Source organism: Rutilus rutilus, assembly GCF_951802725.1.
Source record: "Rutilus rutilus genome assembly, chromosome: 7".
Lineage (NCBI taxonomy): Eukaryota > Metazoa > Chordata > Actinopteri > Cypriniformes > Leuciscidae > Rutilus > Rutilus rutilus.
This window is the reverse complement of record NC_140221.1, coordinates 10,304,490-10,321,456: the sequence shown is the minus strand read 5'-3', so window position 1 is coordinate 10,321,456 and position 16,967 is coordinate 10,304,490. Positions and strand designations below refer to the sequence as shown.

Below are 16,967 nucleotides of genomic sequence, written 5' to 3'. Positions count from 1 at the left end.
TTAAAGTTAACAAAAGTAATATAAAAATAAAAATAAAAACATCTATAGGTATCTATTACACGTTTAATATATATGTATATATGCATATATAAAATATTTATTTATATGTATTTATATATTTTTTTTCTTTTTTTTTTTTTTACTTTATTTTACCTGAACTGACCTAAAGAATGAAAACATTTCTGACCTTTAAACAAGACACATAGTCGTGATTGTTAATACAGGTGTCCTCTTTGTGATTTAATTTCCTGTTTTATGAATATTCTAACAACAAAATGACTTCCTACATATTCGTTACATTACATTTACTCAAATATTGGTAATGTTTCAAAACAAAACTTGGTTATTTTCTTTAAGGAAACAACAGTAAAATATGACAAACTACTTTTCCCTGAGAATTTTAGCCATTTAATTAAATTTTTCTTTCTTTATTACAGTTTTAAAAATGTATTTTTCTTTTAGAAAGTGAACACATTCATCAAATATGTTTTTTTAAAGTGTATTAAAGTCATTGTCTTGAACTGCATTTTAATTTAATTTAATAAGCACTGCATATCCTATCATTAGCAAATGTTTAAATGAAAATGTTTTCTCAGTTTGAAATGTATGATGAAGTAATACATCTTTAAGTGCCCTGTAAAAAAAAGTTTCTTTTTTTCATTAGCTGTCAGGAGACAAGTGCATTCTCATCGTTAATGCATTAAACATCTTAACGTTTAAAACATGTTCTTAGGTGAGACTGACATGTTTCATTGTTTCATCCAAGTTGTTGGTGCATTGGTGCAGTTGCTCAAAGTCTAGTATAATTTTAGTTTTAAACAAAAACAAACCCCAAAACAACGCATAACCTATGTTTCCATTTTCAGACAAAGTGAATGCCTTGATTTACTGTAGTAAAGTATTTCATCAATCCTTACTAAAAAGTCTGGTTTAATAAACAGTCAGGGAGGTAAAACACAGGGGTAAGGTTACATTTCATGACTCGACTGAACAGAGACAATGTAACCTCAACCAAACACAATGTTTGAAGTTAGCAGGTCTGAATATCAAGTCAAAGCTGACATCCTGAATCAGAAGACTGAAGTTGTCATGTTTAAAACATCGTTAAGATATCTGAATGTATAAATGTACCAAAAACAATTTCGGTTGCGTAATATACTGACAGAAATGATTTTTTAAAAACTTGAACTCTGTGAATGTCATGTAGCAATTGATTAATTCCTTGTGTCCAATTGTGTTAAGTGTCCATCTTTCTGAGCTTAACACATTAGCTTCATAGCATGACTATAAATCGGTTTGACTTGACCAGCAGTTCGGAATCATTGAAGCATCAGCATCAAGCATCATTGAAGCATCAGATTCTGTTCAAAATCAGATTATAAATTCAACACACACCTCTCAAAGAAATGATGGGCTCATTCATTATATTATTTACCAGCAGAGGGCGATGTGAACTTGAAAAGGGCAATAACAAAAACTTCAGTCAGAAAAATGACAGGTCATGCCTGCAATCTGGGTGATACAAGTATCAAGCACAATGATTTGCAGTCGGGCAAGCCTTCTTCAAACTATTTAAATTATATTTCCACGTACTAACTTTCCCCTTGTTGGTTACCAGTAGGCTATAGCCATATGCTGCTTTAATTTGCATCTCTCTGCTGAAAGCAACACAAGAAGCCCCTACCAAGAAAACAACTAGGCAACATTTAGAGTTTATGGTCACCAAATATTTTACCGTTGACAAGGAATTCATTTTTGTCATTCATTTTTAGAGTGTTTAGTCTTGTGCAACTGTAGCGCAGCTAAGAAAACATTTTAAGCAAAACATTTAGGCTATTCATTTTTCGTGATACATTTTTGATATGTAGGCTAGATAAAGCTGTAGGCTTGTTATGGCTTTTGATTTGTCAATTCACCGTCCGATACCATATGAATGTAAAAAAAAAAAAAAAAAAGATACTCACACAGGTTATATAGGCGTAGATATAGGCCTATTAAAAACACAATAATGATCATTTTCTCTTCATCTCTGTAAATACACACTGTTTGTTAACATGTGGTAAAACTTTAAACGCACTAGAATCCGCCGTTAGAAGCGCTCGGAGGGATAGACGCACTCATTCTTCGGTGAGGCGGCTATTGGAGCCAAGTGATCAGTCATTGACTAATTGTTTTAGACAAACATTTTTTTCTCCATGAGAGTACAAGGTCGAGAATTTGGCTCTGTTAATTGGACGTAACAGAATTTAACAATAGCCTCTCAATAAAACGAGTTTTGTGATTATGGTTTTAGAAAGAGAAGAAAAGAGGCGATGGGGCTCTCTAATTACCAGCCTGGACTCTGGAGATCCCGTCGGTCATTGTGCGCGGGTGTGCAGAGACTGTGTGGCCGGCAGGCAGGCGACAGGCGCCGGATTGTGAACAAAGGACTGTCTGCTGCTGAGGCTGTGAGGCGTCCCTGCCGAGGCGATTAACCCTTCCACCAGGACGGTGACACTTTTCTCGACTCCCTATCCTCCCCCACCCCGGGCATAATGGTAGTACAGTATAGAGATAGGACAGGTGAAGACAAGATTAGTGTATTAACGACCGACACACCTAAGAAAAGTCCCGCTCAGAACAAACAACACATTGTAGCAAGCAAGTCGCTACAATAGCTTAACACAAATGTGCTTTTTGAAGTTGGTGAACGAATTATGGTGAAAAAATGGAAATGTTTTAAAGACATTGCCAATATGTCTTTATACTGCAACAGATCATTAACCAATTTATTATTAGATCGCAGTGACTGAGATAGGCTAGCACGTACATCGCAGAGACATGTATTTGATGCGTGTGTTTTCATCTGGCTGTTTAGAGTGTTTGCACATCTTTAAGACGTCTATGAGACGTTTCCTGTCAGATGCCAAATAGATAGGTTTTATAAAATGACTTGATCTAGAAAGATGATTATGATCTAGAATAAATGTAAAACTGACTTTTGTTTAGCCTATCAGAGATATTTATTTGTACACAGCGCTTTCCAGACGAAGTGCTCTTTATAAGACATATTGGAGACGTAGTACATGTGCTACCTGGGATTATTTGTCACAACATTTGTCAATAAACTAGGTTACTACGATCAACAGATGGCGCACCTACATCACATTTAGCTGCATGTAGGCTAACTGCAGAACGTCGCACAACCAATTTAACTATATTAATGTAGGAGTATTTTATATAAGCACGGCGACATTGTTAGATTAAATTAAATAATGTACTTGATCTCAACCCACAAATAGAGATCCAAATGTTTGAATCCCAGGATCACGCAAGGCAAAAAGCTGCAAGATTCATGCATCTTATCTAAAACAATGGCAATAACACTGCTCATATGAGATCTGATCAAGAATACAGAAAATAAAACATATGCTCATAATTTACACGGAATCATATTTACATAGCCTAAATGCAGTCCTGTATTTACATAAATGAAGTAATACAAAAGACTAAATGAACACTTTCGTTTTATTTAACTGAGAAATTGCAACAAAATCGCTCATTAACCCGAAAATCCAGCACCGAGATGTTTAAACAGACAGCTCTCATAAGAGAAACCTTCTCAATGCAAGATTAGAAAGAAACCTGAGTTGTCCCTGCCTATGGACCATCATTCAATTTAAACATCTTTTGTTGAATTTAACTACAAATGAATAACATATCACCAGAGACTTAGATTTACAGTGGCTTTTCCTTTACTTATCTGGCAGGATTTCACAAACATAACACATTCGGTTTCCTGCTATCAAGCGCTATATTGTTCATTATTTGTAAATGGGAAAATATAAATGTTACAAATTGAGACCTAATACTATTTACACACCAATGTACAGTTTTGAATAAATTAAAATCTGTCTCCTTCAGTCCATTAACCTTATTTACATACGTGTTACTTTTATTATTATTATAAATAATTAGAAAGAAAGGTCCCAGACATAGGCAACTTAAACGTTGAGCATCCTCATATGTTGTTTACAGTCTTTTTTTTTTTTACTTTTCGTTTTTTTTTTATCTTTTTTATATACACTGACATGTGAGCCTAAAATGGGCATCCACATTCAAATAGCTAAAGAACATTCCAGGGGAACATTCATAATATAATTGCATCGCCAAATCAAGGATGAACGAAATCAGCATGCTTTGTAGATCCGAAAGAGGGGCGTAAAATAGCCTATGTTACAGTTCTCGTCGAAATCCAGGTGTGGGGCTTGTGATAGCCTAATGATAGGGGATGTTCCATTGTCTGAGCCATCCGTTCAACCGGCAAACTCATTTTCACTGAAGCATAGTTATGTAATAAGAAAGAGTCCGCGGTAGTGTTCATGGGGTCACTTTGGTGAATCGCTACGGGGTGACACGTCTCTGTGTTTCTCCAGTCCGCTTACTAATCTTTGTATATTCTGCAGTTCGTTGATGGAATCCTTCCCTGAAGATTTGGGAGATCCTGAGCTGTGGCCGGTTCCGGTTTTATGGCTGTGGTGCTCAGATATGGGACTGCTCTCCCTGCTGCCTGATTTCGATGACTCTGACTCCGCGCTCAGAGTGCTTGGAATTCCGGTGGTGAGCAGGCCGGAGCTCTGAGGAATAGACACGGGGATCTGATAGGGGTTGAATCGCATCCTTGGCCTCGTGGTGGTGAGAAAGGGGTTCCGACTGAGGGTGGACGCGGCACTGCCGGCAGGGAGAGCAGAAGCCGCCGCTGCCGCAGCCGCCATGTATGTGTACGGGTAGGGTAGCAATCCTCCGAACGGTTGCATGGAGATACCCTAAATGTAAAACAACAACAAGAAGACATTTTAATTCACTGTCAGACCAAAATAAAGAAATAAATTCAGCTTGTCAAGAAATATGATAATTATAGTTATTAATTAAATGTTATTGCGCAAAAAAAAAAAAAAAAAAAAGTTGGCTGAGCGCGGTTAGCAAAGATCTGCATTCGTTTACTGCGTGATAAAATAATGGAAAAAATGTATCCAATGCATTTAATTCAACACTAGGGGTGTAACAATATATCGTGACACAAATCGTAATGCAAAAATGCATCAATATGTATCGTGGATAGTGACAATGTATCGTGTGTAATTTATCCAAAATGAAAATTAAGTTTTAAGTTTAAGTTTACAGAGTTTTAGAGTCAGTACTACATTAAACTACTATATATATATAGTTGAATAATGTACAATAATGCAATGGGGGAATGTTTGTGGGTCCTGATAATGCCAAATGTCTTGGTTTCAGTAAAAAGTAGCCTACATTATTTTAAATATATCTAAGTCAGTGACAGAGTGCAAGCATATTCGTCTAAAATAATTCTGTATTTTCAGCTTCAGAATCATGAATATATATATATATTTTATTCTGGTGTCACCATTTCATTTTCATTTCAATGTAATACCAAATTTAGCATTTGAATCAACATTTTTTGTTAACCTTTCATCAAATGTCGTGGAGTATCGCAATAATATTGTATTGTGAGTTCAGTATCGTGATATGTATTGAATCTTGATTCGTCTTGATTCGTAATACTCAAGGGTATTGTTACACCCCTAATAAACACCAATTTCCCTTGATTCCAAATGCAGCGATAGCCTACATTGTTTAACAGAACTGATGAAACAGTTTACAAATGTAAAATTATGGCAGAAAATACAGATTTACAACAAATACTAGCTACTAAGCTATATATTTTATCTTGGGGACTCTGTGATAATATCTTTTGGCAAACATTTAGAAAATAGGCTTGAAATGCATTCTGTTAGCTATAGGCATAGTCATAAACAATCATCATACCTGAGATGCAAGCATATGTTGTGATAAGTGGAATGGGAAAGGGTTGGGTGAACTGGTACTCTGAGAGGAGAGGCTTCCATTCTCTAGTCCACTTGCTCCAGACATTGAGGCTAACAAATGTCCCATGCCCATGGTTGAGAAAGCACTTGGAGTCATAGCAAACTGCCCTGGGTGAAATAAGAGTGGTTGTCCTGCACTCAGTGGGTTAAAGAAATGTTGATTGTGTAAACCAGAGAGGGCTAGACTTTGCAAGTGACTTGCGCTGAAATGCGACGGGCTCTCTGTTTGAACCATCAGTGGGGAAAAGCCATCTTTGACTGGGCCCATGGAGTCTGCATCCTTTTTGGAGGTATCTGATTCTTTCAAATTCCTGCTGTCCAGTTTGTCCTTCTCCAAGTTTCTGATGCTGAAGACAGAATCGTTATCTTTCCTCAATTCCGAGCAGTCCCTTTTCTTTTCAAGGTTAGATCTGTCCTTGACTCTGTCCTCGCAACGTGGGCTGAATGGTGATCGTGGTCTCTGATCTGGACTATTGACTCTGATCATTCCATCATCGTGTTGGTCTAGCTCGTTGTCGCTTTCATCGCAGTTTTTGTCATCTGGAAAAGACGAATATTAAGCACATCAGATTTATTTTATTTTCGTAAAACCACAAAAAAATGTCTTTGATAAATTCGACTCCTTAAAAAACACACCGACTTGCATCTGTTTAATTACTCCATGTGATTACACAAGGATGGGATGAAATGTTTTCCATGATAACTACTTCCTCTGTTTTCAGCCATGGCACAATGAGCGTGACTTCATGAGATTTGGACAGTTTGAAGGAAAATTTTTAATGAGCTCCTAATTAATCGTGATGAAATTCAGATGACAAATTGGCAGACCCAAAGCATGTGCATGAGACATTCTCTGTATCTGCTGCACTTCGTTTATATATCATGACGTGCCCCGAGGACTATAACTCTTTGAAACTGATCCTATTTTCATAACGTGTAAATTGACAATATTTACACATTACACAAATACATTCTACCAAAATGACAACGATCCGTCAGCAAACTTCATAATACAGTATTCATCTGTAAATTAGTCATAAAATAGTTTAAGCTCAATTAAAAGACAAAATAATAAAAAATAAAGTCAGGAAGTACAATTCATAGTTTGCATAAAGTCAGAAACTAGTTTGCACATGTGGACAGTTTGCTATGGATCATATCTTAAGTGAGATTTATTTCTTAATTTGTCATTAAACGCCACAAAATGGAACAATGCATGATAATAGATAAAGGCTAAGAACATTCATGAAGAATAAATGTAATGAAATTATTTTAGACAGTTCCTTAATTATTATCTGCACTTTTACAATGATTTAAGCCTGTAATTAATCAGATGTCATATAAAATAACAGACTGGGTGATTACAAATCATTGAACAATAGCTGTGCACATTTACAGTGTATAATTGCACATTCAATTACAGCATTCCTTTACTGTGTTAACCTGGCAGCTATATCACAACTAGTTACAAAGCAGCTGTTGGAGTTACTTTATATTTTTATGGCTGATTTGATCTAATTGAATGGATTTCAGTTATTTATTCATTTTATATAATTTACTTATAATGTGCAACATCTTCAATTGTTAATGTATGCCATGTGTATAGTGAATATTCATATATTCTGCTAAAAGCAATGCATTTTAAGGATAAACCACACTGAAGAACACTGCCATCTAACTAGTTCAAACTGACGTAGCTAAAAAACTAACAGGCAACTGACTGTAAACATATTCATCAGTTCATTCTCTATCAGCATAGCTTTAAATAGTTGCTCATTCAGCAGCAGTGTAAAGTTAATCAACTTAAAGAAAACAAATTATAAAAAATATCGAATCTACATGACACACGTTAAAATATATTAATCTAATGTAAATTCCATTCAAAAACGACATAACTGACAAAGGTATTGTTGGTGTTAACAAACAATTAGCCTACTGTAAACAAGAAACTCTGCACTAAATTACGGAAATGGCATCACAATGCATGTTTTTACCTCTGGATCTGTTGAATTTGAGTGGACTTGTTGCTGATCCAATCGGCGAGTGAACTGAATCCCTGCCAGTAGTTTGTTCGCAGGATGAAGCGTCCGAATCTCCTCCATCTCGATCTTTGCACTGATCATCATACATGCGCATTGACGGCAGGGCTAACTGTTTTCTGAAAATTAAACTGAAATTAGATTTATGTCATGCCTAAATAGTATTATTTTTACACATTCGATGATTAAACAAAACTTTAGACGTAATACCTCTTTTCTCTTCTTCCATTCCCAGTGTCTCTGAATCCTTTTGCGAATGGATTATGATCAATTTTCAGTTGTGTGATCTATAAAAAAAGAGAAATTGCATTTATTGTATTTGATCATGCTTTCCGTAGGCCTATTTCAAATTAACAGCACTAAATTATTTTGAAACTTTAATTCGAGTTTTTTTTTTTCTTTTTTTTTCAAACAATGAAATAAACTAAACATGTCAAATCTGTCCTGATATATCCACAACGACTGTTTGAATTGTTTTTTTGAATTAAGTTTAGGCCTAATCAAGCCAAGTTTGTAACTGAATTGTGAAATGAACAACTCAGAGTGCTTTCGTTTGTTCAACCGAATTCATTGTGACTTCACGTGATGTAGCCTAGTCTAGTTTCACACCGCACAAGCCTTTCATTTTTACGGGATCACATTTGATTGTTAAGCATATTGTATTGCTCAAGTTATACATACAAACGACTATTTGGTGCCCGTATTGATTTGAACTGGCCAGTAAACTTTACGAGCATATGGCCACCAGTCCTAGTGTGCTGTCATCCCAATTATAATCAACTCTATTCATGACCATGAAAAAAAAAAAAAAACCAGAAGTCGGGTAGGGAAGATACTGACCAGAATTCTAAAACATACATGTTACAAATTGTTTTTCTCTTTCAGTTCTAATAATAATAAAAAATATATATAATAATCATAATAATAATATGACAACGGATAATTACAAACAAACATTTAAAAAAAATTGCGTTTAAGTTCTGTAGTAACTTACCTTGTCATTCTGATATGCAGTGACACCTATAAAATCGGTCTCAGGAAATACATATGTCCTGAAGGTGCTGTAAGGGAGCTTCAGAATGTCGTTGGCTCTAACGATATGAAACCTGGGCTGGTATTTGTGCATTGAATTTAGAATGGTCTGAAAAAATAGAAAAGTTTTCAGGTCAATAATAATCAGGTATCACAAATCTATTATAAAAGAAATATCTGCACAATAAACAAAAACATGCTTTTATTTTCCATATGAAAATGTTTCTTATTTTTTATTTATTTATTGATAGTATAGTGGGTTTTATGAGAGCAGAATGCCTTGTTGTACTAATGGGTGGATTGTTCGGTGTGATCGTTGAGGCCTTGTTTGGATAATTGAGTGATTTATTTATTTATTTCATCGAAAGCTATAACAAAACAATATTCTAAATTGCCATTTAAATTATATGCATGTGGATATGAATAGTGTCATTTAGCCTGGAGTGAAAAATCGCATCTTTGGTTCACACTGTCGATCATGGGACATAGTTTGCCCCATGGCATTTAATGTTAAGGCAACTGCTCTTTCATGCTTCATTTAGTCGACAGACGCTGAAAACGCGTTCGGAATCCAATGCACCTTAAATGTCTAAATTCTGTGCTTAGCTTAATCTCGTAATCATCTTTGCTTCCTGATCACTTAGATAACTTTATAGTATCCAATTTTCCTGTTATAATGGAAAGTATGAAACAGAAATCATTCCTAAGAAATCAGACTATTGACATTACAGAGTAGTTTCTATAATACAACTATTTACATTAACATACAGACATGCAGTTTCAGAAAACGTAATGTAACTTACAAATCCATGTTTATCCGAGATATTGTTGGTCAGTTTGAGTTTATGGAAAGCAACAGGCTTTGCCATCCACTGTTCACCCGTGGCCGGGCTATCCGGGTGAATGTACATTCGTTTGGGCATCTCCGGGTCGGCCTTTCCTGCGACCATCCATCGAGAGTTGTGAAATTTGTACCGACAGTCGTCTGCCGCAACAATATCCATCAAAAGTATATACTTGGCTTTTTTGTCCAGGCCGTTCACGCGCACTTTAAACGGAGGAAACATTCTCCTGTGGACGGAACAGACATTAGTCACATCTGAGCCGAATTTCTTCATCAAAATATGTATTTAATATTTGAAAGACATTTTAAAATGAATTCAAAATGTAGCCTATTTCAGCTACATTTTCCGTAAAAACACAAATAAATATCCCTCATATCTAGGTCGTTTGGCAAAAGCTAACAGGCTATTAACACAAGTAGCCTACCAGACGATATACTTGCAAACATTTTCTAATATTTTACATGCGTATTTATAGTCAAAGGGATTGTTACCCTTTATCCTTCCTATACATATATATTTCAGGTAGGTCTTGATACAAAAAAAAAAAAAGAAGAAAAAAAGAAGAAGAAGAAACAGCCAATTATGGCCGGTGTTTTTTTTTTTTTTCTTCTTAAAAATTAGTTCGCCTCGTGTTAGCGCGATATTTACATTGTTAACTTCTGCGCTTATATCGAAGACGAGTTTCTATATAATAACATTAATAACAGAACGAATGTGAATGATATTGTAAAGCGGACATGAAATAGATATTGAGTTTTGTGACTGTTCGGTGCCGTCGATTGACCTATAAACATAGCCTATTTATCGAGCAATAGGCCTATTTCATTTCGAATTAAATTATATTTTCTATAGTGAAATATAGGCTACTAAACGTTTTCAAAGTGAAATACATGAACATCGTTATGATCATTACAAGGAAAAATAAAATAAAAATATATATAAACGCCTTACCTTCCTGATTTAGTGATGACCATTTCGGTTCCAATTTTGTGGAATTGATCCCAAAGGTCCTTAGCTTCTAATGTAACTTTAGGATCGTCTTCAACGTCCTCCTCTGGCTCGAGGCTCTTGAAGGAGCGGAGATGAGCCGCCTGGTGGTGATGTCCAAGCGCCGCGTGTAAGCTAGCCTCAGCCGCGCCGGAGAGCGCATGATCCGCCAGTGGTTTACTGAGACCCGGTGGTAAAGTGAGCGCTGGAAAGAACGAAGGTTGAGCCGCGGCAAGGAAAGCTGACATGGGAAAGTCGGCCGGCCTGTGCGCGTGAAAAGGGTGATAAGCCATAGCGTTCGCTGTAAAAACTGGATCTCTCATCGGTGCATCCAAAAAGCCAGATGGAAGTATAATATTCTAAAATAAACTGCGCCTTCAACTCGCGTAAGTCCGACTGTCTGTCGCCCTCTTACAACAGAAAGAAAGCGGTGGTTTCAGTAGTTGGAGAGGACTGGTAGGAAATGTCACTACCGTCGATGATGTCCAGTTGCAGCACAGTGATAAAATCCTTCAAAAGTGCAACATTGACACTTCGGTGTAGATTTACAGCTTTCCTACTGTCCAAACCACTATAGCGTCTAAAGCAGCTCCAATAAGAATGCGCAAGTCGTGAGCACTGGTGTAGAATTGGAAGGTTCTTCCCTGACCACACTGTCTTACGTGCCCCTTCTCACTGGATCCCCGTACTAATGAACCAAACCGTCTTGATTGCAGATTTTACGCATTCTGGACCAATTGTAGAGCTCCATAGGCGTGGTTTTGACAGCTCCAGCCAAGATCGTGAAGGGGGGGCTGGCTAGAAGGTGTCGGAAGCATTCGCAGTAAGAAAACATGTCAACAGAATAAAATATTAACCAATGACAGAGTAAGGATCTGGAAACCCCACCCCCGCATAACCTAACCGAGGAACGGTCATCTGGCTGTGCGCAGCCGGGTAAGAGAATGCCTTTCCCGGCTTGCGTTTGATCCGTTTTAGGACTGTGTGCATGCTTGATATATTTATGCTCCATTGTCTAACTTTAAGATATATATTGGACATTACATTTTAAAGGTTATGCGCGTAACTAACATACCAAAATTGTTTTAATGTTTAATAAACTGTTGCTATTTTAATGATGTTTAATAATAGCAACACACACTCTAGGGAAATTCTAGTAGCAATTGTATTAAACAACAAATGTTTATTTATTATAACGACTTTCCCAGAGTCTGCACAGTTAACTGATCTTAAATCGACCGATTGGAGGATATATCGGGATATTTTATTTCTCCAAGCGATATTCAGAACAATGATGGTTGCACAGATTTGGATGCTCGCTTAAAACCAGAGTGCTTTTGAAGGCGAAAAGGGAGGAAACTTTCCGCGAGAGAAATGGTTTACGGTTTGCCTATACTGGAAGGAATAACGAGGTACTACTATCACACATAGTGTGGCGAAACAACCGCAGATTCTTCTTTTTTTTTCTTTTTTTCTCAATAGGATATGCGTGCAACAAAATCGAGGCATGACCAGGGTATTGTGTATTTATGTATCCAATAATGCAAGACTCATCTGACCTCGATCCTCATTTTCACAGAACTGTTCAAGATTAGTTCACGTTAAATCGGCCGACAGGGTACAGCAGAGGAACAATCTGAGCTTTAAAGCTCCATAAGCAGTCGTGTACCTTTAAGAGGCTCGTCAACAGATCCTTGATTAAGTGGGACTCCGTTTGTTAAAGAGCGCTTGGCGCCAGCCGGCTGGAGTCCCACAATAAGAACCTACCCCTGTCAATTCATATTTACCCCCAAATTCTCCAACAGCGTGCACCAATCCACTCAGTGTTCCACAAAGCTTAGCCTACATCTTGAGAGAAATCCAAAGAAATGTTTTCTTTGTGGCAGCTCCCGCTTTCAACAATTAGGCTAATTAGATCTAGTGAAAGTCCACGGATGGGAGATTTATCTCCTGTGTTTGAATCGATGTCTGATCAGTTCTGGCTAGGCTATACTTTGACAAATGTAGAATAAAAAATTGTAAAAAAAGAATTAATGGCATTAATTCCACACATAATTTGTTCAGAGATCTGGAAACCCGTACTGTGTCAACAGGAAATGCATTTGATTTGTTCCTTTCAATTAACTCCTTTCATTCGCTAAAATGCTCAGTGTAAACATCAGAAATGACTTCCTACTGAAGATCTCAAAGCTGCAGGACTGTCCTGAGAGGGAGACACAGGTTGCGTCTGACTTAATACTGTCAGAGATGAAGCCGCTCTGACCGGGATTGTGAGTTACGAGTCCAGGATTTTCAGTCGAGGGTGTATGGAAAGATATCGCAGAACAAAAGAAGAAGGACATCAATATATTGTTTTGGATCGTCCTGTATCAACATGTTTCGTCTTTGGTAAGAGCTATAGCCTACTTTTATTATGTGGGCAAGCTTCATGGAATAAATGATGAACGCAGGTGGATTTCGAATTGTTCAAAAGATATTGGTAAGATATAATATCAAACAACAGATGTCTGTATTTAATTAATGAAATGATATGTTATAAATGAATGTATTTTATTGTTCCATTTTATTTTTTGTAAATTATTGAGCAGAAATGGATTTATTATTGATAAATATAGTATTGTTTATAAATCAGTTTTTGTAAGTTTCTTTATTACATCTTTATTTTATTTTTTTTGAAAATGTCTTGTTGTTTGCATAGGCCTGTATGAATTAAGATAATAATAAAAAAAAATAACATGAATTACACACAAATCATTTTCGTCTACCTGTTTGAGAGTTTGTCATGAGTTTCAAATAAAAAATGAATTAGCATGTTGAGCAATCACATCGTTTACTTTAGTTTATATACCAATATGTTGAAAAGAGGTTTGCACAGATTAACCCCACATGAAGCAAGTTAATGATTTTACCATGTATATATACTCATCAAGTTAATTATATAAACAAAATCCATGTAGGCTAGTAGCCTAGTCCAACTCATTTATTTGTTCTGGTAAATTTACGCCGAGGCCCCGCGTACCACAGATCTCAATGCAGGTGTTATTTAAGGGCGCTCTTTCAAACGTTTTCAAATGTTTTTTCTTTCTTTTTTTCCGAACATAAAACATAACATTTTTAGTATAACCGGTAGTCTTGAGAACGTAAATGACGACCCTTCGGTCTTTTGGGTTAAATGAAAGAAATTTGAAAAATGTATCATATTATTTATCATATATTTTCCTGCCTGTAAGCTATGTTGTTTCCAAAACGTTTTGCAAGCCAAGCAATCACCATTGCACAGCATCACCCACAAAATGCTCAAAACGCTGTATTTATCCTGTGGATCAGGTTCTTGGCGCCAGACCGTTTAAGACCTGTCAAAGTTCTTCATTTTTCTCCGGTTCAAGAACAGCCCAGGACCCCTCCTTCACACTGTCTCCTCCGTTCTTCTCTAGTGCTTCCGAAGTTATAGGTGCATATTCTGTCACGTGAAATATAAAATTGTCATTCTTCATAGACTGGATGTTTTGCCAGATGCAAAGGCCAAACTTGATATTTATAAATAACAACGTAAGTTTTTGTTTTATCATGTGGTGAAAGCTGTGGTGATCTCTAAAAGCATACATTTAGTTTCACACATAAGAAAAAAATAGTTATTTCTCTAAGCCATCATCAGTTAGAGGCGCTAAAACAGGTCGAATTTTCACTTTATTATTATTATTATTTTATTTTTTTCATGGGTCATAATGCCAAAGAAACTTCTTCAAGGACTGAACATGAATAATATTTGATATTTAATGTTTAAGAGTAAAGTTGTGACCTAACACACTGAGTGACATGAACTCTGTGAACAACTGAAATTTGAAATCACGTCATAAAAAAAAAAAAAAAAAAAAAAAAACTTGTTTTAAATAACATTGTATTGTTTCTCTATATAAATTTGGAAAGTTTTTTTTCTTGGTTTTCAACAAAGAAAACGATCTTACATATAAAAGAAAATGATTTATTAAGTTTGCGAACGGAGACAAGCTTATAAGAACATTGAGCGGCGCGTAGTTTTAATATCCCATTTTGAAATATTAAAGTGACTGCAAATAAAATATGATAATTAAATCTATATGACTAATGTACTCCTTGTCCTTTGTAAACACAAACACGCCTTTCATCCAGCATCCAAACCAAATACTCACAAGAGCATTGAACCAGATTGAAACATAGAGATAAGAATATAATAATATAATATAATATAGGACTGCTGTGTGCTATTCCAATACTTTGCAAGATGTTACTTGATAAAACAGATGTGAACTTTTCAAAAGCATATTCTTTTTTTAGGTTTTACGAATCATTAGCCTACCAAAGAGCCACCTAACATTATTAACGACCGTGCTAGAAAGATCTGGCACAACATTCAGCATTTAAAAATTCAACAACCTCACATCCAATAATCCACACATTTTAATACCCAGTCCGACAATATCATACATAATCTAGGCGTATCTAGCCTATTTTTCCAATATCCATCAGGTCAAGGATCAGGTAAGATTTGTTATTTTGGGGGATTTTTTTTTATTGCAAACATGTATAGGATAAAAGGACGAACCTATCCTAAATGCATTCTTTAAGATAGGGGCTGCTTATACGGTTGAATCTCTTCAACGAATTATTCCCATCAAGTATAGAAGATCAAGTGAAATAGAAGATCAATTGATCAATATGTTTTTCGAGTACTTAAAAAATGTTACACACACAAAGAAAAGAAGACAGCAACATGAATCGTATGTAGGCACACAATCCCATTGTCGAATAAAAAACGGGGTTTGAGCTTCTATAGAACTGTCTTTGACCCTCAAAGAAAAATGGAAAATATCATTTTAAAACTGACTTTATAAATTTTTTCATTATAAGAATAAAGTTTTACTGATTCCTTTTCATATTCAACATCATAAATATGATTTCACCAATGCAAAAGACGGGAAAAATGGCTAATTATAAAACATGCGTATTAATTTTAAAATTGCATTTGACAGTTATAATGTCTACAACTAGTCTATAATCACTTGCAGTTGATATCGTGAATATTTTATAAAATACACGAATTTGAACACTTGAAAAAAGTGACACCTATCCGACAATTCACATTTTCTATAGCTAACTCTCTTCTCGAATTTAAATCTGATCTAAGCATTTACAGTTTACAGGCATACCTGTTGATCTGCAGATTGCGCGCTATAATGTGTAGGATATAGGCCATTTGTGTACACACTAACATTGATTTGCATGTATTTGCGTGGCTTTGAACGTCTGTGTCCACTGTTACAAGTGTTCATGCTGCAAAATAAGATACAATAAAAATACAAGAAGGCCTGCTTGAAAGCCTGCATTGCAATGTTATGGGTTTCACAATTAGCCTTAACAACACACTTGGGTTGAACATCTTAGTTATTTTTAAATCAAACAATTGAGCCATGCTTGGAGTCATGCTTTGCATTATGCATTGCTATATATAAATGTATTTAAATTCAGAAGATAGCAGTTTTTGTTCTTCTCTCGCTGATGCATTACGGAGAGAAATACAATGTCTGTTGTTCCTAGCTGATAATGGCCTTTGAGTTCATGTAAAATATTGCTGTATTTCTGGCCATGGTCAAAATTTCCTTAGTCCTTTTTTTAGTCTTCATCTGTTGGCAAGTGGCGAAAAATGTTTGGGATGCCTTAAAAAGGTCATTCTTTCGGCCAGCCTCTGGGATGAGCTCCACCACTGATCAAAGGCTGGCGGGAGTGTGGGGGAGAGTCAGCTCTCTTCTGGGTTGGATTGTAAGGTGAATGTATTAACTTCACAGGTCAATCTCACCCTACATCAGCACTATACACCTCTCTGAGGAATGTTTTTATATTGGCTGGTTAATACAAACACAGGTACCTTGGCTTGGGTTGGGCTGCAGGACTATAGGGAGGGTTCATATTGTGAAATCTGATGGAAACATTGTTGTCGGAGTGGTTTCGTGATATTGTATTGGCAACAAACCTTACTCTGTGGGAACTATCTGTATTGATATTTTTGGTGGTTTCATGAACACACAGACAGACAGACATGCACTCACGCACGGACACACACACAAACGCACACATGCACTACCCCTAACCCCTAAACATTCAGCATTTTTACATTTTCAAAAACATCAGTTGGAATGCTT

The 16,967-nt window shown here is 36.1% G+C and overlaps 1 protein-coding gene across 2 annotated transcripts; it reads right to left on the bottom strand.

Moving 5' to 3' along the window:
- Positions 1-3,496: 3,496 nt before the first annotated feature.
- On the bottom strand, positions 3,497-12,185 carry tbx2a (T-box transcription factor 2a). 2 transcript variants are annotated; one of them, XM_084414455.1, is made up of 7 exons: positions 10,756-12,185; positions 9,763-10,030; positions 8,922-9,068; positions 8,138-8,214; positions 7,883-8,046; positions 5,830-6,428; positions 3,497-4,805 (listed from the first exon to the last, which is right to left on the bottom strand). In XM_084414455.1, exons 1-7 carry the CDS (start codon positions 11,112-11,114, stop codon positions 4,368-4,370), a joined length of 2,052 nt encoding a protein of 683 aa, XP_084270581.1. In that variant the 5' UTR covers positions 11,115-12,185; the 3' UTR covers positions 3,497-4,367. The 2 variants fall into 2 exon arrangements, with proteins under 2 accessions (XP_084270581.1, XP_084270580.1); XM_084414454.1 differs by having other exon boundaries at positions 7,883-8,058; positions 10,756-11,526.
- Positions 12,186-16,967: the final 4,782 nt, after the last annotated feature.